We start from the raw sequence: 23,598 nt of genomic DNA on the forward strand, positions 1-23,598 counted from the left end.
AAAACCCTGAACAAGCAGCCTTGAGAGAGTGATGTTCCTCTGAATTTGAGCTTTGGGATAGCAAACATCTCTCAGAAGTGGTTTTGTTAAGTTCAACAGATAAGACAATCTCTCAGATTTCCTTCCATAATTTATTTCTGTGCCTTGTGTGTGCTTTGGTGTTAAGATGATTGGTTGTGACTATAGAAAAGGCTCTGGAAAGCTAATTAGTTGGTGGTTCATTGCAATGTAGGGCCATGAAGATATATAAACCACTTAAATGTCACTTCAGTCTTGGGCTGGAGTCTTAAGCAGGATTTCAGATGAAAATGCTTTGTGCTGCCCCTCTGAACTGCATCCTTCACCACCAGTGGTCCTGCACAAATTAGGAAGAGTCCAATGCAATTTAACGGTAACTGGGGACAAAAGATTGCCAAAGTGAATGACAGTATGTTTATTCTCCATAAACAGAGTTTCTTGAGTTAGTTCTGATCCAGGCTAGTCACTGCAGCAGACCACTTTGTGGTCCAGGAGGCTGAGATAACACCAGTGTGGGCACATCTACACCCTGGCTGTGGATGTGGCCTTTGCACATTATAAGATGCAGATTTTAAGAGTTGGTCTCTGCACAACCACCTCAATTAGTCTTGGATGCCGTTATCCTCCAATGCACCCCCACATTAATGTGAGGAAGGCAGATGAAATCTCTGGAGCCATTTCCCAAGTGGTTAATCTGAAGATCCCTTGCCACCTCATGTCCAAGCTACTCCCTAACATCTAGGAGACTTTAGCACTTTGCTAAGTATCTATATCTCAGCAAACCATCCTCATCACGTGGACGAAGGTGACAGATCCTTGTCTTACCTTGGTCTGGAACGTACAGAAGACATGAGTCAGGAATGGGTGCTCCCAAGCTAAGGAGAGGACTCTCTTCTCCACCATCGTACATTCAACATCATCATCCATCAGCACGACATCCTTCTTCAGGGCTTTCACAGCAAAATACTGGTCTGTGCTCTTCAGCTCAGCAAGGAACACCTAGAGTGGAAACAGCTGCTCAGAAAGAGCAATGCTCTTCTCTCAGAATAGAGAAGATCACTGGTAACACAGCAATGCAAGGCTGGAAGCCGAGCTCTGGGGAATTCACTAGGGTAGGCCTTAACAAAGGTAGTGTTTAAGGCCAAATTCCATCATTAAGACTTTGTAGACTTTGAGTTTGTTCCCCACACCCAGAATGGTTTTATGAAGCTGAACCCCAGGGAAGGATGAAGAAGGTCTTGGTGATTACAAAAGCAGGGGCTACATGCCTGCATGGACAAGACGTGTCAGAAAACCAAACACTTCTGATAACAGAAACTATCTCTATGCAAATCCTCATGAGATACATTTCCTGTTTTCTAACTTTAAACAATAAAACATAGAATATTGCTTTGTCAACGTGTGAAATGCAAATATCCTGCACCAGATCCTCAGCAGGTGTAAACTGATGTATACCAGTAGTTAGATGATCTATACCAGATATGAATTTCTCCCCTTCCTTCCATCATCTGAGCAGGCAGGATGGGACCCCCATGATTTTGCAAGCTTCTCTGAGATGAGCAAAACATGTCCCAAAGGAGTTAGCACCTCTCTCTATTTTTAATAGGCAGGAAAAGTGAGACAAGGGGCAGTAGAGAAGGGTTTTCTATAGACTACAAGGCAATTAAGTCCCCACTGGAAGGCAGTGCCAGCCCTGGTCTTTACACTAACAGCCTGTCGATGCTGTTTCCCATAGACTGAATAAATACGTAAGATTCATTGAAAAGGCCTTTGAAGTTCTCTATCAGACACTATTTACTGAGTAAGCTCAGACATGTTTCAGCCCTGACAAAACTTTTATTTACTCTTTTGGCTACTGCTGCATTTCACTTTGTAGCACGAGACAGAGAGTAGAGCCTAGAGCCTTCCTCTGTCTCTGCAGTGAAAGACCAGAAATGCTAACAGTGCTGATGCTGCAAACACCCTTTTAATGCACGCTTCTGTGCCGGGCACTGCTCTCCTGGGGAAACTGGGAAATGCAATACATTTCTGACTTGTGCTGTGACTTCCAAGGTGCAGGTAGCAATGCCAGACATCATGCAGAGGGGACTTTCTTACGGGTCTGTCTCTCAAGCTCCCTGGTCCATGCAGAGCTGGAGAAACCCCTCAGGCTCTAATATCTGCACACCCTGTCCCCTCTATGGGGAAGTGAATCTTGCTCCAGGCAAATAAGGGCACCAGGAGCGACACCTACACAGGAAACTGGTGGGTGATGTTTGTTGCAGAAGGGCACGAAATAGCCCATCCTCTCCACACCCACATGGTGCACTGCAGAGAGATGCAGATGCTTGCAGGCTCGGAAAGTTCATGTTAATACAGGGGGCTGAAACAAGGTGCAGAATCTGCTTCCATGGAGGAATTCAAAACTTGACTAGACAAATCCCTGAGCAAGCTTATCTGATTAGACCTGTTTTGAGCAGCAGGTTGGATTAGATGAACTTCACATGTCCTTTCAACATAAATGTTTATGTGACATCTATGCTCTTGAGTCCAGGTTAGTCTGGGTTGTGGATTTTGGGATATTCTGGCTTAGGTCTAACTGAGATGCCTCAGCTCTGTTTCCCATGCAGAGTGTAGATATGCCAAGTGTTTTCAAGTATGGAAAGCCAACATGGCAAATATGTCACCAATTTAAGAATTGGCTGCAGCAATTCCTCTAGATCACTTAGAAAGCAAAAAGCAGCCCTTTGTTAACGCACAGTTTCCATCTTGGAAATGTTCAGGAATCTGAGCAAGGCGATACATAGTGATACTCATTCTTAGTATTGGCTGAGAAAACACAATGGTGAGTTTCTCTGAAATTACTTCACGCAGCTCTGCACTGGCACTGAATAACATGAGTCCCCTTCCAGGGGACATCTGCAAGAAGGAAGAACAATCTACAATTCATCAAGATTAATTAATCCACTGAAAACAGGTGGTTCTTGTTTCAGAAGCACAAATTCTTGGCTGTTGCAAAATTTGCTTCACGCTCCAGCACAGATCGGAGCTGGGAAAGAGCAGTTAGCATTCCCAGCTGGGGACCTGCTGCTCTGGAGAGGGGAGGTGACCCACACTCGTCTTTTCAACTAATGCTTCCACCTCCCATGGAGCTGGCAAGCTGGCAAGAGTAGCTGCATGGAGGAGGACAGCACAGAGATTCTTTCCCACCGGCTCTCTGTGGACGCCCAGACCCTCTCAACCTGTGTAGAAGGGAAAGCTGCAGTTTTACTTTGCTAATTTCCTCTCCTGTCATGGCTTCTCATGAAACAACAACTAATGAGATGGAGGAAAGGGCAAGGAAGATCTTTGTCTTAGTCAAGGAGAAGACTGAGTTCAAGATTCAGCCATGCCAGTGCAAAAGTTCTTTGAAGGCTTGGAGATGTTTATTCATAAGTGACCTTTAAACAATATGCTATTTAGTGCCATAAAAAACTATATGCAGTGTTGTCTCAGCCCCCTGATGCTTACCTTGCCAAAACTGCCCTTCCCCAGCATCTTGTGCAGGACAAAATCTTCAATGGTTAGTTTTAGCTGCACTTGGTGCTCCGGCTGCTCCTGGGTGCGTTCTGCTGAGTCTGACTCTATCAGAGATTCCCCCTTCGTTGTGCCCTCCACCGGGGTCTCCCAGGAGATGCCCTGTGGCTCTGCAACACACATCACAGCATTCAAATAGTTATAGGAAAAGATGAAAATTATAGGACAAGAGGAAAATTATAGGACAAGAGGAAATGGCCTCAAGTTGCGCCAGGGGAGGTTTAGACTGGATATTAGGAAAAAATTCTTCACAGAAAGGCTTGTCAGGCATTGGAACAGGCTGCCCAGGGAAGTGGTGGGGTCACCACCCCTGGAGGTGTTTAAAAGGTGTTTAGATGAGGTTCTTAGGGACCTGGTTTAGTGCCAGAGTTAGGTTAGGTCATGGTTGGACCCGATGATCCTGAAGGTCTCTTCCAACTGAAATGATCCTGTGATTCTATGAAATAAACTCCTGGAAATGAGCAGAAAATCCCTAGAACACTTACAGGTATTGTGTTCAGAGTTTTAAAAGTGTATTTCGAGTAAATGGAAATGAGGTGGCCACATCTACTGATTAGAATGGCTCTGCTCCCACATTGTTTTCTCTCCAGAGGAAATTTTACTCCAGTATAACTCCACTTTCAGTGGCATTACGAACTCCTCCATCTGTCTTTATATTTTGTGGCAGAAAAACATGACCAAACCCTTCATTTCTGGCTTCCTGTGTTCTTCATTCCATCTTGCTGGTTGATTTTATGATTTGGTCCCATTTTTTCAAGGCCTTTTCAAGACCCTTGGAAAATCTGTCACATGAAAAGATCTGACAGCACTTTCATTTCGGGTCCCTGCCCTGGATGTGAAGCTCTGATAAATATTCCAGCTGTCCTGGAATGGAACTACTCAGAGTTTCTTCAATACTCCATTCACTTGGATGTACATGAGCTTCTAAGGGATCCTGTCCGTTACTGGATTTATCCCATGCATATTTGCTGTACTGTTCTAAATTGCTGAACAGCAAGAACACTATTCAGTAGACAAACAGACCCACATGTAAGCCAGATGTGAAAACCATTTGGAGCTTTACTGATTCACATCATCATAGCCAGTTCTACTTGATGAAAAGAAAGAAAACAGCCACAGATGGGGACAACATTTATTTCCCCTGGGGGGCCAAAGGACACTGTCCTCTTAGCTCAGATGGTATCAAAACCAACCTCTGAGACTTGGTAGCCTGGTGCTGCACAGGGTCAAACCCAGAGCACTGGTACAATGTGGCTCTGCCAGTGCCTTTTGACATTTTTCTCTAGGTTGGTTTTGGGATATTATCTCCACACAGGAAAGTATTAACTTTCATTGAGAAAGCAGATGATGGTGTGGTCTGGGCTCTCATCTTTACTCCAGGTTAGGGTTGGAGCTGAGGTCTCACTGTCCAAGTCCTTGCTAGGTTCAAGTATTGATTCACTTGTACTTTTTTCCCTCCTTTTTCTAGCAGATAAATCTTGTGCCATTGGAGATCTTTTGCAGTTACAGTACAGTGCTTGGAGAAGCACCATGAACCACAAAGCTGGTGGGGTTTTAAAATGAATTTTTATGTAGGCCACAAGAGTCTAATAAAAGATAGTGACATTTTTTCTCCTAATACTCAGAGTTCTCTGACCCAAGCACAAACCAGACAAACAAGGGATCCCCCCAAGAGACTGTAATTTTCATTTCAGGCCCCTGAGCCCCCAGTAGCTTTGTCCAAGGTCTGTTAATCACCACCCTACCCCAATTTCTCATTCACCCTCCTAAACATCTGCTTTTGCAGCACAGATGGCTGTGACACCTGAATCAGCTTCTGAGTGAATGAAGTGGGAATTTGTCGATGGTTTTCAAAAGTACTGGATATCAACCCCCCCACAAAAAAGTGAAATCAAAGAGAACTGGCCATGGTGATCAGCAGAACTTCCCAATCTCCTGTTCAGAGCTTGGTTGCTCTTTGAAACTCTCAGACTTTACAGTCTATGAGTCCCAAGAAGGGAATAAACACATTATTTATTGCCAGTGGAGGAATGAGGTGTGCTCAAGTGCTGAGTCACAAAGAGAGTTTAGGGTTTAGCTGAATGAGTGGTGGTTGGTGCCTCATGCCACCAGAGAACGGGATGTCATGGTGGAAGGGCAGATTTATAGAGAAGGAAGGAACTAGGCTGGGATCCAAGATATCTGCTATGCCCAAGCAATGTGTCTTGGAAAAGTTGTTGATATCCTGGGATAAGAAAGGATATGTCCTGCTCTAGCCTGGAAAAATGCATGCAGGATTTATCACCTCCACCTAAACACGTACAAACAAAAAAATTATCAAAGACTGCCACTCCACATCACTAAGGGAAACTACCTTTTTTTCCTGTTGTAGATGCCGGCAATGCCTGAAGCGGTGTTACCTCCTTCACAGGAACTGGGAAGCCAATTTCAAGAGGTCCATCTCTGGAGACCTGTTCAGTGTCACGCTGACATCGAGCCTGGATTACAGAAAACAGCAAATGACTTCTGAGCCAAACGTCATTATTTTGAGCTCATGGACATTGCAGCTTCTTGAGTGTGACTGTCACAGAAGCCAAGGTCTAGAAAAGGCCTTTGCTTATGAGAAAAGCATCTCTGCACCTAACTTTTAGAGGAACCCACAGCCTTCATTGAGTCTTCTGAGATATGTGTGGGTGTTAGTACTGCCAGTATAGAGATCTCCTATTTCACACAGGAGTCTGAGTCCCTGGCTATCCACACAAAGGGCATTTTAGTTAACAACTTCCTTCCTAACAGCTCTCTTTGAAGAGAAATCTGGAAAAAATGCCAGAAGCTGGATCATGTTGTGACCTCAACCCTGTACAGTGTCCACATGTCACTCTGAAGAATTCCTTGTCGCAGGATGTTGTGGAGGGTAAGAGTTTGTCTGGATTCATGAGTGATGAGACAAAAGCATGAAAGATAAATCCTCTGAGGACTACTAAGACTGAAGCTATGGCTCAAGAAGTCCCCAAAGCCTAAATTTCTGGAGATTAGAAAACTATTTTGTGGAAAGTGTCTACTGTTTACCCTCTTCACCTCTCAATGGTGACTGAAAGCATGCAGTGCAAGGAGCTGTAGGGAGACAGCAGGTAGGAAATAAAGAAGCAGGAGTAGAAAAAACTCATCTTTGGAGATTTGGTAGCACTACCTATCAAATAAATGTGAGAAATTTGCAGAGCTAAGCCTAGTAGAGAGCCCTTCAGGAAAGTATAGCTGGAAAAATACCTGCTGTATAGATTACGATGTTGCCTTGGGATACCCAAGTAACCTAAATATGGTAGACTGGGTACCTACAGATATTGTCCTTCTCTGAGGTTACTCACGAGCTGAGAGGTGTCCTAACAATCCTTAATTTGAACTAGTGTCTCTAAATTATTTTATGGGTTTGGTCTTGTGACAAACTACTTTTCCTTCTTTTTAATTAAATTTTCTGTGTTCATACACTGTTTATAGGACAGTAGTATCTAGATCCTCTCCTCAGGGACCATGTTTCTTCCTGAGAGTCCGTGATCTGGGGAGTTTCATTCCAAACAGATCACAGAGTCACAGGAGAAATTGCTATGTGACTACCAAGTTCTCTCACTCTGCCTTGAACCATGTTACACAACCTCAGTTACAAAAAAAATGTATTAATAACTACAGGATGAGATCCATCCAGGTCCTGTCCTCTCTGCAGCGCAGTGAAGGTCAAGATAAAGACATGAGAAGAGTTCAGGCATGCAAAGCCATCTCCTCAGAATATTTTCCCTAACTCCAAAGATATGCATCTCAGAGATTTCCTGATTCAAAGGCAGTACTTTTCTATTAACACAATTAATTATTCTATTAATCCTGAATGGATTTCTGCTCCATGAACACTGGCGATTGTTACTTGAACCCATGAAAACGATTGGCCTCCACAAATTGCTGCGATGAGTTTACCTGTTCCATGAAGGTCTCATTTCCTATTCTTGGCTTTCAACTTGTTACCCACAGTGCCGTACTCAATGCCTTTATTTCTTGCACTGAAACAAACATTGAATAATCGATCCTCCTTTCTCCAGGTCACTCATAGCTTAGAAGTATTTACCTGCTGGGTGCTCCCTATCATTGCCAGAGCTTCAGCCATTAGTTTCTGGTTGACTCCACAAAGGTTTGCTACTTTCGTCTGGCACTTGTGATGGACATTCATGCCACATGCTGAAAGAAAGAACAAGAGGTGTCAGGAGAACAAAGAATAGATACGCTGTAGAGGGTTTGACAGTAGGCTGGGCAGGAACATGAGCCAAGGGTGAAGATCAGCTGCATAAACAGCTCAAAGCTTGGGCACCGTTTATGTCTCATAAGATGTCACTCAGGTAGGGTTTTGGTTCTCTATGAAAACAAAGTTTTTTTAATATCTTCTTCTGGGCAAAAGGTCGTATTGCCACATCTGTCAGCCTTTGCTGACAGGCTACCAAAACTCCACATCTGTTAGTTCATAGGTAAACCATAATCACAGAACAGAATCTCCTTGTTAGTATAGGATTATGAAGATGATTGGGTCTGTTTGACAGTGAAAATAGAGTATGAAAGTTAATACCAGAAGTCATTTGGGAAGATCAAAGGTGGGCACTGAGATATTCTTTGCCTCTCTTGGAATGGACTCTTCAGTCTCATAGACCACATATCTTTCTATATGCTGACAGTGGTGTCCTTGAAGAATGATTCTCCTTGAAGAACAGTCCCTTTAACCATTCAACCACCTGGGATGCCATTTCATACAGGTCTCACAGACAAATGTGATCAATGAGATTTGCCTCTTTAGATTGCAACTCTCTAAAGACAACATCCCACTCCCATGCTCAGCTAGTGCCACAGACATCAGGAACTCACCATCACACTTCAGTCCTTGCCGTGCAAAGCCCCAGAGGAGAGTGCCGCAGTGCTCACAGAAAGTCGGGCTCTTGTAGTTGTAGACTTTGAAGCGGTGAGGCATGTCGATCTTGAACCGCTCTTTGTGGAACTGCAAGAGAAAAGTCATGTTGGCAATTCACTCCTCTCCATCTCAGCTCTGCACGGAAAACAACAGCCCCCAGATTTGTACCATGGAAGATGGGAAGCCTACTGCCCCTGTATCCTTGGGTATGAATATAAAGAAGAAACTATTGATAACTATCATTCAGATATACAAAGCCAACTTTTGATTTATAATGTCTGTGCAGTTCAGTGGCAATTAGGTAATCCCTGGACTTGAATATCTGACCAGAGAGTTGTTTGCATCTCAGCTAGACACCCAGAGTCCTTTAATGGTCAATGGAAAAACAGCAGTACTTCTAATATTATTAACCAAGGGGCTATGGTTTCAAACTAAAAGAGGTGAGATTCAGGCTGGACATGGGGAAGAAATTTTTGACACTGAGGGTGGTGAAACACTGTCCCAGGTTGCCCAGAGAGGGCAACAAAAGTGACCAGAGGGATGGAAAAGCTCTGCTATGAGGACATGCTGAGAGAGTTGGGGTGTTCAGCATGGAGAAGAGAAGCTCCGGGGAGACCTTATAGTGGCCTTTCAGTGCTTAAAAGGAGCCGATAAGAAACATGGGGACAGACATTTTAGCATGGCCTGTTGCAATAGGACAAGAAGTGAAGGTTTCAAAGTAAAGGAGGGGAGAATCAGGCCAGACATGAAGAAATTTCTTACAGTGAGGGTGGTGAAACACTGGCCCAGGTTGCCCGGAGAGGTGGTGGATGAACCATCCCTGGAGACGTCCCAGGCCAGGCTGGATGGGGCTCTGAGCAACCTGAACTGGGTGAAGATGTCCCTGCTCATGGCAGGGAGTGGACTGGATGAGCTTTGAAGGTCCTTTCTAACGCAAACTATTCTGTGATTCTGTGATTCTATGATTTTAATCTCATACTGAAATGAATGCCTATATATGTTGCCATGAACCGCTCCTTGAAAGATCGTGTTATTCTTCTGTTAATATCCAGGGAATCAAAGATGATGACACGATTGGATACATCTACCCTGGAGATGTAAGAAGGCAAGTGAGAGGAATCTCATCTCTAAAGACTGTAAAAGGAGAACAGGAGCCAGAGTGGGACTGGGAGCAAACAGAAGCTGTGGGACACAATTAAGAGAAAGGGGATAGTCCTATTAAGAGTTAAAGTTTCACTTTCGCCCACCAAAAAGGAAGGTTTATTATAAACTGATATGAGAAAAGCAAAATAAACAATAGTGGAGATGCTAGATCTTCCACTGACTGTTTGGAAATTTCAGATAACACAGAGTGGGATGTTAAAGTACTGCTCTAAAAATTGTGTGACATCCTGCCTAGCATCCAACAGTGAAGAACTTCCTCCAGTAAATCTCCACCTCATGTCCATGACTTACCTCCGAGCAATGCTTCACGTAATACATTAGAAAAATGTCAGTCCTGATTCAGCAACTGCTTAGTCAGTGGCTGCATTTGAGTAAATTGCAAGTGGGAGGTAACGAAACCACTGGGAACGTGAAAAACAAAAGGCGCAGATCAGATCACACAGCTCTTAGTTCAATAGAACTTTTTGCTTTTAGTTCAATAGCACCTTTTGCTACCTCAGAAATTGTTTCACGGTGATGTAGGAGAGATCGGAATGATGCTCAGTTTTTTTAGAAGCAGTCAAATAATAATACATACCATTGTTTCTCTGCTATTGACTGCTGATCCTGTACATTTGGCTATTACTTTATCAATGCACTTCTTGTGAATGGCAGCATTACATTCTGAAAGAACAAGTATGACATGGTGTTAAAAAATAATGCCTTAAGGAAAGATCAAGTGAAAAATGACAGTAGCAACAACAAAAATTTTCTTACGTCTGCATTGATAGCCTTGTTTATTCAGACCCCTGAAACAAACAGAGAAATGGTTAATTCTGAATTTTCTGAAAGCCTCCACAGAAGAAAGGACAGCAACATTTATGAAAGAAACAGAATAAAATAGCTTTGTTTTCTTGACAGTCTTTATAGTGCTTTTCTAATCTAAATATCTTTATTCAATATAACTGTGGAGTGTTTTTCTTTGGTTTTCACAGCCTTTTCAGCACATACTCACATTCCAAATTTCACAATATCCAAATAGCAAACTTGGCTGATGGAAAACATCTGTGGATTTGGCCCAAGACAAAAATATTCATAAAAAATAAACTAAAAAATGAAGGGAATTTTCACAGTTGGAATTACAACTGCGAACCACATCCTTGAAGTGGTGCAATAACTCTACATGTAAGATGCCAATGGTCCAGTCCTGCTGCCTTTACTGACAGCAGAAGCACAGATATTCACTGGAGCAGCAGAACTGGTCCCTAGAGTTAAACGGGGAAAAAGCGCAGATCTATTTTCATTTACCATACAAACTCGTGACAGACAGAGCAGAAGGTGGGTTGTGGGAAGAAGGTGGCCGTGAACTCATGACACTTGACATTGTGGATTTTGGCCTGTTTGATGGCTCCCCTGCGCTGGTGCAAGGAGAAGAAGCCTTCATTCTCACAGTCAGATAGGTCCTTTGCATCTGGGGGGAAAGGGAACAGAAGATTTATTAGGGTACCCTACCTTGATGAGGCACCTCGAGAAAACGCAGCTGCCAAAATACTAAGTGCTTGAAGCTGATGATTTACTCATTTGAATGAATATTTTTAAGAAATACAGTTTTATGAAACCCACACAAGGCTTCTCTGGATTTTTTTTTTGTCTATCATTCCTACAGGGACACTAAAATGACTTTAAAATTGGGACTCTTATCTTCCTTGAATATTCATAACACCTCTTTTGAAACATAGACCAGAAAATTCCCAAGGATAAATAATTTGCAGTTAAACATAAAATTCTAAATTTGTATAGCACTGAAGAACCATGCCTTAAAAAAATAAGAAATTACATTAAAAATGATAATTATGTGTGCACATAAACACAAATACGTATATATGTGGGCATTTAATTGAAGCTTTTTTGTGTGCATGTTCATGTGTGTGTGCAAGCACATATATATGTTCCTAGGATATTATTTTTCTTATTTTTTCATGCCAACAACTGATTTGCTGTTTGCTGTGTCTAAACCATTATTCACAGTTCATGTTTAAACTTTTTAGAACAGCAAACAAACCAATTCTGACTACACATGCACATGCTCATGCACGTGGGCACTTATATATGTTACTTGTGTCTACAAATCTAGATGTGCACACAATACCTCACTCTCAATCTGTGTGATTTACTTATGCATAATATAGCAAGTTATATAAGTATTCTGTGGAAACTGGCCCCCTGTGTGATCTGATGCTGATCTTGCTATTTGCGATATATACGCAGCTTGTGTTTTCTATGCTTTGTCCTTGCTGATATCTTACAACGTACAAGGAGGCAACAATAGTCTATTCTATAATAAAGGCAGGAATGGATTAAGGAAATATCAGTATGGACATGCTATTAGTTGCTTTCAGTACTTTTGTGTTTCTATAAATGGAAGGTCCTTCTAGATACCTACACCTTAGAGCTTCACCCCACATCTGTGAAAGGCAGCGAGAACTTTGGCATCAAAGACAGAAGACTGAGCATTGTATCGCAGCACGTTTTCTTCAATAAAGCAAAATGCATTTCACATGGACATCAAACTCTGCAGGTGGGATTTTGTTCCCAGTGGAGACATGATAATGGTTTTATGTCCCCTGTTCAGTGTGACTAAGCTGCTGGCATGTCCCTGGAGATCAAGCTGGAGCAGATGATGGATCTCAGTGAATGACTCAGCCCACCTTGCTGCACAAACATGCATTTGATCAGATGAATCACTCTCTAGGTTCTTTTCCTGTTTTGCCTAGATTGCTCTTGATCTTAAAAGCCCAACTAACATGTATACAGAGGTGTTGTCAACTGTAAATTGTATCCCGATCTTTACATCTGCACTATAATGCACAGCACAGCACACGTTGCATGTACATGTACAAGTAGAATTACTTCAGAGTGAGCTGACTCATTATGTATCTATTCTGTCTTACTTAGCATAATGAGAAAATCTACAATTTTGGTGGTAAAATGGACAAAAATCTGCCTTACAAACCACAGAGAAATAATCAATCTTCATCCCCCACTATGCAATAAAAGTTGTTTTTCTGGAGTGCTCATTTAAAACCTTGTGCTGGTTTAACTGAAAATGAGTTAATTTTCTTCATGTAGTTAAAAACCCTTCTTTTTCATAACTAACATTGACATTATTTGGACTTAGTTTGAGACAAGAAGATAACACCCCAGCACAGAGTTAATGTTTTTAATTGCTCTGGTCTGAGAGCCAAGGACATTCTGAGCTCTGCCCACAGGTGTGAGGCATCGAGGAAGGGGGGATGGATGGGGTAGAACTTGAATGACATCCAGACTGATCAATCAGAAAATTCCATCCCATTAGCATCATGCTTCATATTTGAAGAAAGTCGGGATCTTCCAGTCTCTCTTGTGGTCTCTTTGCTCTCAGAGACCTGTTCAGGGGAATTCTGTTTGGGAATGTCATTAGTTCAGCTTTTTGCCATCCTGCCATTTTTGCAGAGGTCTCTGGGACTTTCTGCCTTTTTTCTTCTTTTCTCTCTCCAGGATCAGCTTTGGGACCAGGTGCTGTTTCCTGGGACTGGCTGCTCAGTGTGGATGGAGTTCATGAAGAATTGCGTTGAGTATCTTTTCTTTTATATTATATTTCTATTTTATATACATATTTACTAGTAGTGTATTAGTATTTTGTTATTTTATTAAACTGTGTTTATCTCAGTCCAAGTTTCTCCCTTCCCTTTAGATTCTCTCCCCTATTTGTGAGGTGGGGAGGGGGGTGAGTAAGCGGCTATTGCGGTTATATTGCTAGCTCAGGTTAAACCATGACAAACCCTTATGAAGGTTCCTATGAATAAATCGAAGATAACATAGGCACTGGTTTCAGTGAAGACACCATGTCTGCCCCATATAACCAGAAATGACATCTATCAATTAACAAACAAAATCACTTACCACTTATTTCCAGGAAATATCTTGCATTCATCAGCATTCGGCCTTGAGGTTTCAGTTCTAGCTGGTGGAAAACAAGAAAAAGAAAAGACAAGTGCAACCATTAAACAGTTATTCAAAGAAGTAACAATAATTTCAGATGACTCAAGCTATCCCCTTTTCCCACTGGGAATTCATGAATGCCAATGAAAGCAAATCTTTGGGTTGCTCATACCTGTGCGGATGATACAAGAGATAAATGTAACTAAATTACAGAAGCTCTATGCAGGTTTTTAGACCCCAGCCCAGGATCATCAGTATCTATGAAGACAACTTGTCATTCCCAGTGGATCTTGCAAGGAGGAAGTGGGAGTATGTTGAAAAAATCCCAGCCAACTTAGACAAGTACTTAAAAGACGCTGAAATCTTTTAAGAGCTTGGTTCTGCAAGTCTGAATTTCCATTACAGTCAATGGGAGTGATTCTATAAGACTACTCGGGTGTTTTTTGGACTTTCCCACCCGGAAATTCCCACATATCTGAAACTCCATCCATAGGTGCCTTTGTAAATCCAGATCCACTTGCCTCAGAAAAGGAGACCTACATTCAAGGATTTCTTCAGCTTGAGAACTACAATTGTGCCTTCCCCATCCACTTCCAGCACAGCCTGAGCAAGGTGACCTTCACCTTCCAGGTGAAGCACCTCCCATCCCCATGAAAGTGAGAAAAATCTCATTCTCTCCCCTCTTGACCCTTGCAGGATGTCTGGGACCACGCTCTCTAGGTCATGACTTGAATTGGGAAGTGAGTCGAGAGATGATCTTAGGAGATGCTACCAGGCTGGGACACAACAGGACTAGGGTCCTGCAATTCCACTTATCTTGGTCCTGTCACCCTTGCTGCAAGAAAGCAGCACCCCAGCCTATGTGCTCCCTCTCCTCTCCACCAAGCTACTGCTTCCTGTGCCTTTGAAGTTCGAGTGATACTGAGTAGAGCCTCTTCGTTTACAATTCCACCCCTATGTACCTCAGTTCTTTCCATGTTATATGGTAAATGTGCAAATCTCAACTTAATCTTGCTCTTAGGTTTGTTAAGTGACCAAGATCTTTTTGACTTTTCTACTCTCTGCTTATCTCAAGTAGCTTAGCCCAAGAACTGGCATGAGAAATAGAACAAAATTTAAAAAAATCAGGAAATCAGCTTATTTCCAAATGTCTTTCCACTTTATTATTATTCATGACATGGCTACAGAATATTACATGTTAAAGACTACTATCAAGAACATTCTTGCTTGGACTACCAGGGAACACAACCTTACATTTAGCATCCTTAGGAAGACTGTTACTTCAAATTTACTCCACTATAACTCAGTGATTTTAAAGGAGTTCCTCTGGCATAACTCTCAAGTCAGGCAGCTGTGAATCAACTACTTGATATTAGATTAAATTTTTAAAGCTGATTCCCCAGAGCACATAAAATAATTCATATTACCATTTGTCCCCAATGGGTTTCCTAAGTGAAGATTAATATATGGGCATGGCTCACATGAACCAGAATCCTTGCTAACGTAACAGCAGCAGGTAATACAAATGTGCCATGCTTTTTTCTTTTTCTGATATGCATGTGATTCTTTCCTTCAGGTCATGCCCAATTAGACTTAAGCCATTGTTCTTTGGATCGCAGCCAGTTTCTGCTGCCCTGCTTGTTAGAGTCACATCCTGGCACAGACACAAGACATTCTCCTAACCCACAGCTTCTCCCCATCACATCCTGCAAGAGGAGGTAACGATGCTCACCCATATCTCCGTCTTCCCGTTGCTCTTTTTGCACCTCTCCGCCAGCACCTTGAGTTCCACCGTGGTCTCCGAAACCATTTCAGCACTTTTGTCCTTGACGACGATGTGCATCACCCTGCCATTGTTGATGTGGGCATCGAAAGTGCTGTTCCAGGGTGGGTACATGGTGGGCTTCTTCTGCACATATACTTGGCCATTTTCTGTCAACAAGAAGTGGTTTCGATTGACTGGACTTGATTCTCATCTGCACTAAGGCCACCACTCTATAGCCCTTGAGAGAGGTCTGTGTTATTTACCCATTTTAAGGTATCTCTCCTGGCACAGTGTGTAAGGGGTGTTAGAGTGCCTTAGGAGGTTGCTGTGTGAAGTTAAACCTGGGATGGGATTCATCTCATGTAACTTTAGGTGTCTACAATGTAGTATGCCCACATCTGAGCTGTCTGAACATTGACTCCATTCAAAGCCAGTGAAGAGAATGTAATCAATATAAATCAAAGGAGTTAGGATGGGTTCATTTGACCAAATACAGACATCTACCTTGGAAATTTCCACTCTTGACTCTATTAACTCTATGAAGCAGACCTCCAATGTAGACACTGACACAATGGATATCCACTTGTAATCACGTGAATCCTCTCATAGATGACAACCTACATGTATCATCTGTCCCATGGCAATGCAAAATGAAACAGGTTTGCTTCAATACCCCAAAAGCTGGATGCACTTTTGTGATTAGATTCTGCTGGAGCACGTCTGGTCAGTTAGAACATCCCTGCTAACTCAGGGATGTTAATACATGAACTGTCTGGCAGATCTGTAATCATATACACAGCAATGCATAATTTTCAACCTAACAAACTTTCCTGCACCTCTTCTGCATTCATTAATTCATAGAATCATTGAGTCATAGAATAGTTTGGGTTGAATGGACCTTCAAAGCTCATCTGGTGCCACCCCTGCCATGAGCAGGGACATCTTCACCAGATCAGGTTGCTCAGAGCCCTGTCCAGCCTGGCCTGGGATGTCTCCAGGGATGGTTCATTCACCACCTCCCTGGGCAACCTGGGCCAGGCTCTCACCACCCTCAGTGTAAAACATTTCTTTCTCATGCCTGGTCTGAATCTCCCCTCCTTTTCTTTAAAACCATCACTCCTTGTCCTATCACAACAGGCCCTTCTAAAAAGTCTGTCCCCATCTTTCTTAGGGGCCCCTTTTAAGTACAGAAAGGCCACAATAAGTCTCCCCAGAGCCTGCTCTTCAGGCTGAACACCCCAACTCTCTCAGTCTGTCATCCCAACAGACCTGTTCCACCCCTCTGATAATTTCTATGGCTCCTCTGGCCTCTCTTCAACAGGTCCATGTGCTTCCTGTGCTGAGGGCTCCTCTTACTTCATAGTAAGGAACAATGAAGGGTATCTCTGAGATCAAGCATTAGCTGCCAAGAGAGTTCTCTCTTTAGTTATTTCTCTCTCAAAAGAGTCTCAGCTGTCTTTATTTATCTCATGCAACCTATTTGATTTCATATATCCACATAAAAGTTTTGGATGCTTACTCAAGGCAAATTCTATGTCACAGTTACCCTCTGTGAATTTTCAACTCATAAAATGCCAAAGCTGGTGAAATAAGAGAATAAAAAGCAGTTGAGTGATCAGCAGACCTGTGACTCCTGTGTCCTAAAGACCCTGCTCCTATTTCCAATAATCTCAGCCTTTCCCTCATCCTATCCAGCTGGAAAAGCACACACAGTTGATGGCCTGGAACAGGACATGTGATGGAGAAAACCTTCCCTGAGATTGGAGAACTAATTCAGGTTTCTGTCCTCTGCTCAGCTTTGACTTACACAAGCAGGAACTCAGGGATTTCTGAGGTCTGTACTACACCTTCAGGATGGATTAAAATCGGTAAACAAACTCCAAAGTTATTTGAGGCGGGAGAAAAAAAAGAAACAGTGATTCCTGGTTGTGTAATATTCATCTCAGGAAATGAAAGTTTATTGGGGAGAAAACAAATATCAGGGCTGTGAGATTATAACAAAAATTTCCCTTTACCACTGCATACACTGGTTTCCTATGAAAGGAGAAACAACTGCCAGAGCCACTGATGTAAACTATACTCACTGGATAAATTCAGGTTGAGAAAGCAGCTTCCTGAGGAGAGGCATGCAGGATCATGCCACCCATACTGACTTTTTGAAATGTCACTTGACAACCTGCTTCTCACGAAGCAGTTTTGCACTTGGTTCAATCATGTAAAACTGATTCGAGCTGCAGTCTGCTCTGACCATCAGCACCGCTCTACGTCGCAAAACTGAGTGGAGATCATTCCTTCAGCGTAAAATCACTTCTTACCCTTGTCCTGCCCCGTATGACAAGCGGTTGTGCAGCTAAATCTTAGGTTCAAATTCAGTTTCGCCAAAATTTAGAGCACCTCAAACTAAGGTGAATCCGTCTCTATCAATTAAGAGCAGATTTAGGCAATCATATACTGAGCTCATTGTCTGTAGGCTTAATTCATTCCTATCAAGCTTGCAAATACATATTCAAGGCACTCTTTCAACAAAAGCAGATGGAAAGAGTCATGAAAATGAGACATGAACTTCCCAGCATCACGGAAAACAGAAATCTCAGTAAGGACTGTTGTTTCTCTGCTACATCAGTGAAACTCCACAGATGTGAAACACAGCACTTGCAAAATAAGTGCTTTGGTTTGCATCGCACTCCAAAACATACAGCTTAAATAAACAAACCCTGCAATGTGAATGAACTGGCCAATATATGGGATCAGACAGTCACCCCCCACACATCCCCGCTGACACCTGTGGAATTCTGCCAGGGATTAACCCAACCCTGTATTCCTGAAAAATAAAATAGCATCTGTCCTTCCCAGGCAGCAGCTTCCACTGTAGCTGGGAGCACTTTTCCTGGAGGCTTTGCTGAGTTCAAACACGGAGCAGGATCTTTCACAAAGCAAATGTCACCGAGGCAGGTGGTGAAATGGCACCGGGCCGGGTGGCTCGTGAAGGCAGAAGCCGTTTTTAAAGGGCAGATTTTTTTATACCTCAGAGGCACTTATGATCTCTGAAATGGTTTCTCTTCAGTAATAAACACTTCTAACCACATGGAGGGTTTGTTTGTTTGTTTGTTTTAAGATTATATAATAAAAAAACCACCAGAATCCCTTTTAAAAAATGAACAAATGGGAATAAAAAAAAAAGAAAAGGTTGCCCAATATCTTTCTTGAGCTTCTGAAGTTTCTTAGGATGCCCTTGCTGTGACACCCTTGTGTCCACAGATGATGTGCATTAGCCCCAGAACTCTGCAGCCCTCCGTCCCAATGACTAGTGGACATCATGTCTGGCTGACAAGGGACAGCCTTTTGCATGAACCCAAAGTTAGACTGAAGATCCCTTTTTGGTGGAACCAAACATATCTACCACCTACTGATGCTCCATTTGCAAAAAAAGAAGAACCCTCCTACCCAAAAAATAGGCCCACTTTCTCATGCTTCGCTAATGCTACACATGGTATATATCTGATCCATAATATGACATCGCAAAAGTGGGAGCAGAGTCATCTATCAAAATGGTTCCAGCACAGAGATTGCAGGGATTTGGGACTAGATCTATCCCGGATTCAGTTCTGGGTTTAGGCATGTCCTGCCCTGCATTCTGCACTCACCGCTATATAGCAAAGGTTTGCCCTGAAGAAATCTTAATAACCACGCGTCAGAGTCCACGGCTGGGAGTCAGGATTGTTTGCATCTCTTACAGCTCTGCAGCTGATTCACTCCTGCTACTCGAACATACCACTTTAGCCAAAGTTTGTACATCAGGACATCAATATAATTTTTCTTTTAATCCCATAACCATTGAGTAGCAAGTGCTTAGTGAAACCAGGGATTTGGAGAGAAAACTGTGATCAAATAAATAAAAAAGCAGGGATGCAACTATTTTGAATATTCTCAGCTAATATTTGTCCTGAGACTTGCATTGCCTTTTCTCTTCTCTAAGCCTGTTTGAGCACAACAGCTCCTTGAGATGGTCATGTTGAGACCATTTCTGGCTTTTAGAGTCAGGCTTATCTCACTGAACATCAGATGTGTACGTCTGAGCGGACTGTCTAAACTGCCCTTGGAGTCAGTGGAGAGCACTGGGCTTTCCTAGGGTGTGATTCATCAGACCCATTATGGATTTCTTCCTCAAGATGAGGTGAATCCCACGGCGGAAATCCCTGGGTTATAACACAAGGGTAGCTGACTTGCTCAGATATCAATATCCTTGCAGAAGATTGGAATGATAGGGGAGATGGGTCCTACCATGGTCTCATCTTCTCTTAGTCACCTTAAGGTAAAGTTAGCTATCTACACAGTTAAACAACCTCCACTAGCTGCAGATTAACACCTCCCATGGGTGATTTAAGCCACTATAAGGGGGCAGTCAGAGATGAATCCATCCTGGGAGGTTCCTGCTGCTGTCACTGACATGATGAGGAGTCCCTCTGGCTTCCCCACCATACCCCGAACAGTGGCTGGATGAGCGCAATTGCACCTCAGCAAACAGAAATCTTCTAATAGATGGACATATTTTTTCCTATATTCAGTTCTCACTAATGGAGAAAAATTCCCCCAAACACACTTTTCAATTTCTTGTTGGTAAAGGTATTATCATTATTATATCATTATCATTATTATGATTACGATGATGGACCTCAGGAGCACAAAAATTATACCGCACAGTTAGTACATTTTTGTTCGTTAGATGCCAGAAAACGCCTTCAGCTTTGCATAATACAAATAAATATAGGTTTGTTCTGTCCAAACTGATTTTATTCACTTTTGAACTAACAGAGACTTCAGTCTGAGTTATGGCTTTCAAAGGACTCATTAAAGTAAACAGCCAAGCCTTGCACAGAGCTGAAATAGGACATATTTTCAGTAAAAAGTGAGATCTTAGGGATATCTTGTAATGTAGTATTTTCTTTCCTTTTGAATTTACCAGTAACATATCTGCCAGAATCATTTGAAGTGTAATTTAAGCCAAGACAAAGTTCAATGTCATAAATTCTGACTCTTTTTAAAAACAAAACAAAATTAAACAAACAAACAAACTCCAAATAAACAGGCAAAGAGTGAAATAATGAATTGTTTTAAAATTCTATTCTTTAAAGACTACATTAACACTCTCTGGAGGTTAGAATAATGGGGTTTCTCAAGCTATAAAAAAAGAAATTTTGAGTTGACTTAAATTTTAGAAGAATCACAGCAGTCAAGTTAGGAATTTATCAAATATTTAAGATAAATAACAGCCAATATGAGGAATTCCCTAACACTGAAGGTCTCAATCTTCATGCTTCTTGAAAAGCAGAATTGAAGAACTTTTCATCCTCTCACTGGGACTATGTTCATATATCAGGCATATAAGAAACATTTTCCCAATGAGGACTCATGAATGTTGTTCAGTCAGGAAAACTGTGCAACAGTCCATATATTCAGGCACAAAAAACAGTTCAGCAGGTTTCACTTTCAAATATTTTACATGGTACAGTAATCACACAGAGAAATTTACTCTCCCTGCAAAGACTAGGGCTGGTTTAGAGCTTTATTTTTTTAAATAATGAAAGTTGCTGGATGTGTAAGTCCCTCAAACATAAATGATAAACAAAAACAGTCCTCCCAGGATATTTCTAGGACGCCCGGATTTCATCTGTCTGGAGTCCCACTGACAACAACTGCTCATAGAAAAGTGAAACCAAATACAGTTCAGCTCATCTGCTCTGTCACATGCTGGGACCTGTAATTCAGTTGGTAATAATCTCAAATTGAAGACATAGATTTGTTAGGCACCATCTTAAAATGAGATTGTCTTGCAGGCCATGCCAACCCCGAACTCGCACTGTGTTGAGACACAAAAATCACTTTACAAACCCCCATGAACCTGTGTGCTTCTTGCACACCAGTAATGACACAGTAAGGCGCATATATGACTTATAAAAGCTCACGTGCATATTTAACAACTCCCCACTTACCTGACTCCACGGCTTCTTTCACCATCACAGCACAGTAAGGGTTAATCACCTCCCCCTGGGATGGCAGGTAAGGGCCACTGTCGTAGTTGGATAAACCAATACGCAGAAAGGGAGACATGACAAGTCCTGTGTCAAACAAAAGACAGGCGATATTTTGGAAGAGTCTAAAAATTCCCTTGGTTTTTAACCAGCCTCTTATCTCCGTCGGGCAGGGGAACGCCAACTGTTAGTTATCCATCCAACTGGAGACTCTCTGACTTCCTCCACTGTCTCTCAAGATGATGGACCGACCATTTAACGTGCGTAAGGTACCGTAACTCAGCTGTTGGCTTAAACGTGTAGCTGAACTCATCACAGGGCTGGAAACACCCGTAAAAGCAGCTTCGAGTACTAGTGACTCGACACCAGCCGTCGGGAATGAGAAGGACAATACACAAATGCTAAATCGGGACTTTCTTGGCGGGGATTGCCCCTGCTGTAATTTATGTTGAGCCATGTGTTCAAGAACCCAAATGCTATGAGAATAGAAAGGGTTTCGGGAATACAAGGCTGTTGGAAGCCTGCAAGCTGAACATGAAACTGTGAAATAACTGCGTACTATTTATATACAGCATGGAAATGATCTCGAGCATTCAACTGCCAGGGTGCTGACCCATATTCATAGTGAAGCTATTAAGAGAAAACTCAGATCATATGATCCACACTGTGTATGGAGTGGAGGAAAAAAGAAAAAAGGATCTCAGGATAATTTTACACAGCTGAAAACAGAAACAGATAAAATCACGATGCCAAGAAACACAACAAAGACTTTGGGCTGGTCTTCTCTATAGACTCTTAAAGAGCTTCCACAGAGAAGACCTAGTGAAGCCAGAAGTTAAAATTCTTAACTATTGTAGCTGATGTCCATTCTTGTGCCACCTTGGCCGAAGGACAGGGATTTACCACCCAACTGTTGTGTCAACTTCTGAGCATGTGGTTCCCGGCTCCCTGTGTAGTCAATGGGGAGCAAGAAGCACTTTGAACTCAGCTGCAGATATATGCCTCTTGGACCACCAAAGTTAAAAGACTTGAGCCCTATCTCCAACTGATACCTGTCAACTATATTGACAACAATATATTATTCAAATACAACAGCAAAAATTTGAATGACGTGTGATGTGGAATGCAGACTTCTGCACATTTTCTCTTTATTTTACATAAAATGCTCCATCCCAAAAGCATCTTCTCTATCCTCCACAGAAGAAGATCTAGATTAATTGCTGGGAAGTGCACCTTCTTACCTATAAATGGTATTTTCCTGACAGACAACTTCAGTCTCTGGCAAGAGGGGCTTCTCTTTTCATCTCAGTTGTGGACAGTATGGAAAGGATTTTCGCAGCTGACAGGATGAGGATAACTGCTCCTCTGGCTGTGCTGGTTTTAAAACTTGGACTCTCTGTTTAAGAAGACAGGAGGCAAGACCATCAAGTAGAGAGGAAAACTTGAGAAACCAAGACATAGACCCTTGCTTGAGTGTCTTCTCTCTTACCCAGCAGTGTGGAGTGATGAGTTTCCATCAGCCCCCCTGTGCAAAAATCTAGAGCAACCGTAAAAGTCGGAACACCTTTTTGTTAGTATGTGTTCAGGTCGCAGCAGGTTGTTTTGCTTGTGTCCTGGAGATGGCGAGATCTTCTCCTTCTTCCTGTTTTACAAAATGAAGATAAACAGCTACAATTAGCAGTAGGACTGCAACACCAGCTATTCTAGACCGAATACTCACAAATAATGAGCACTCACACTATAACACTTTCTCTTACTTTTGCAAACAGACGGCCCACGCAGCTAGCTGTAGCTATTGTCTGATAGAGATACTGTGCTTAAAAGATAAGAAAACCATCAGCTTTCTGGGGACAACAGGATAGGATGGAAATCCTGTGACCCATGTCTGCTGTGTATCCCTAGGAAAGCACAGATCATGGGCCACCAGCAGCTATCAGATCTCCTCTGAAGGCTGTCTGGGGACCTCTGCATGTGGCATTGCCCTCAACTGCATAAACATCAGCACTTCTGCAGTTTTACAAGAGCTGGTGGGAAAGGCAAAGCACCACCTGGGACTGGATATAGGGATTAGGACAATCCTGTTCTCTGGGTGAGAGAGGCATCACTCCAAAGGATGTTTCAGATACACGATAGCCAAGTGTCCGATGAATTTGCTCTGGAAAGCCACTTGCATTTAGATATTGAAGCAC

The 23,598-nt window shown here is 42.4% G+C and overlaps 1 protein-coding gene across 1 annotated transcript in view; it reads right to left on the reverse strand.

Annotated features, from left to right (window-relative positions):
* The window catches only part of PRKCQ (protein kinase C theta), a 46,683-nt gene extending 23,945 nt beyond the window's left edge, over positions 1-22,738 (reverse strand). The window contains exons 1-12 of the mRNA XM_080363708.1: positions 22,651-22,738; positions 21,371-21,496; positions 15,348-15,547; positions 13,577-13,637; positions 10,943-11,105; positions 10,412-10,443; positions 10,233-10,318; positions 8,449-8,578; positions 7,664-7,773; positions 5,927-6,050; positions 3,508-3,683; positions 844-1,017 (exon numbers count right to left, since the gene is read on the reverse strand). Coding sequence (XP_080219834.1) covers positions 844-1,017; positions 3,508-3,683; positions 5,927-6,050; positions 7,664-7,773; positions 8,449-8,578; positions 10,233-10,318; positions 10,412-10,443; positions 10,943-11,105; positions 13,577-13,637; positions 15,348-15,547; positions 21,371-21,488 — 1,374 coding nt within the window. The 5' untranslated portion in view covers positions 21,489-21,496; positions 22,651-22,738. The remainder of the gene's footprint in view (positions 1-843; positions 1,018-3,507; positions 3,684-5,926; positions 6,051-7,663; positions 7,774-8,448; positions 8,579-10,232; positions 10,319-10,411; positions 10,444-10,942; positions 11,106-13,576; positions 13,638-15,347; positions 15,548-21,370; positions 21,497-22,650) is intronic.
* Between the last annotated feature and the right edge of the window lie 860 nt (positions 22,739-23,598).

The sequence above is a fragment of the Nesoenas mayeri genome, assembly GCF_963082525.1.
Source record: "Nesoenas mayeri genome assembly, chromosome: 1".
NCBI classification, from domain to species: Eukaryota; Metazoa; Chordata; class Aves; order Columbiformes; family Columbidae; genus Nesoenas; species Nesoenas mayeri.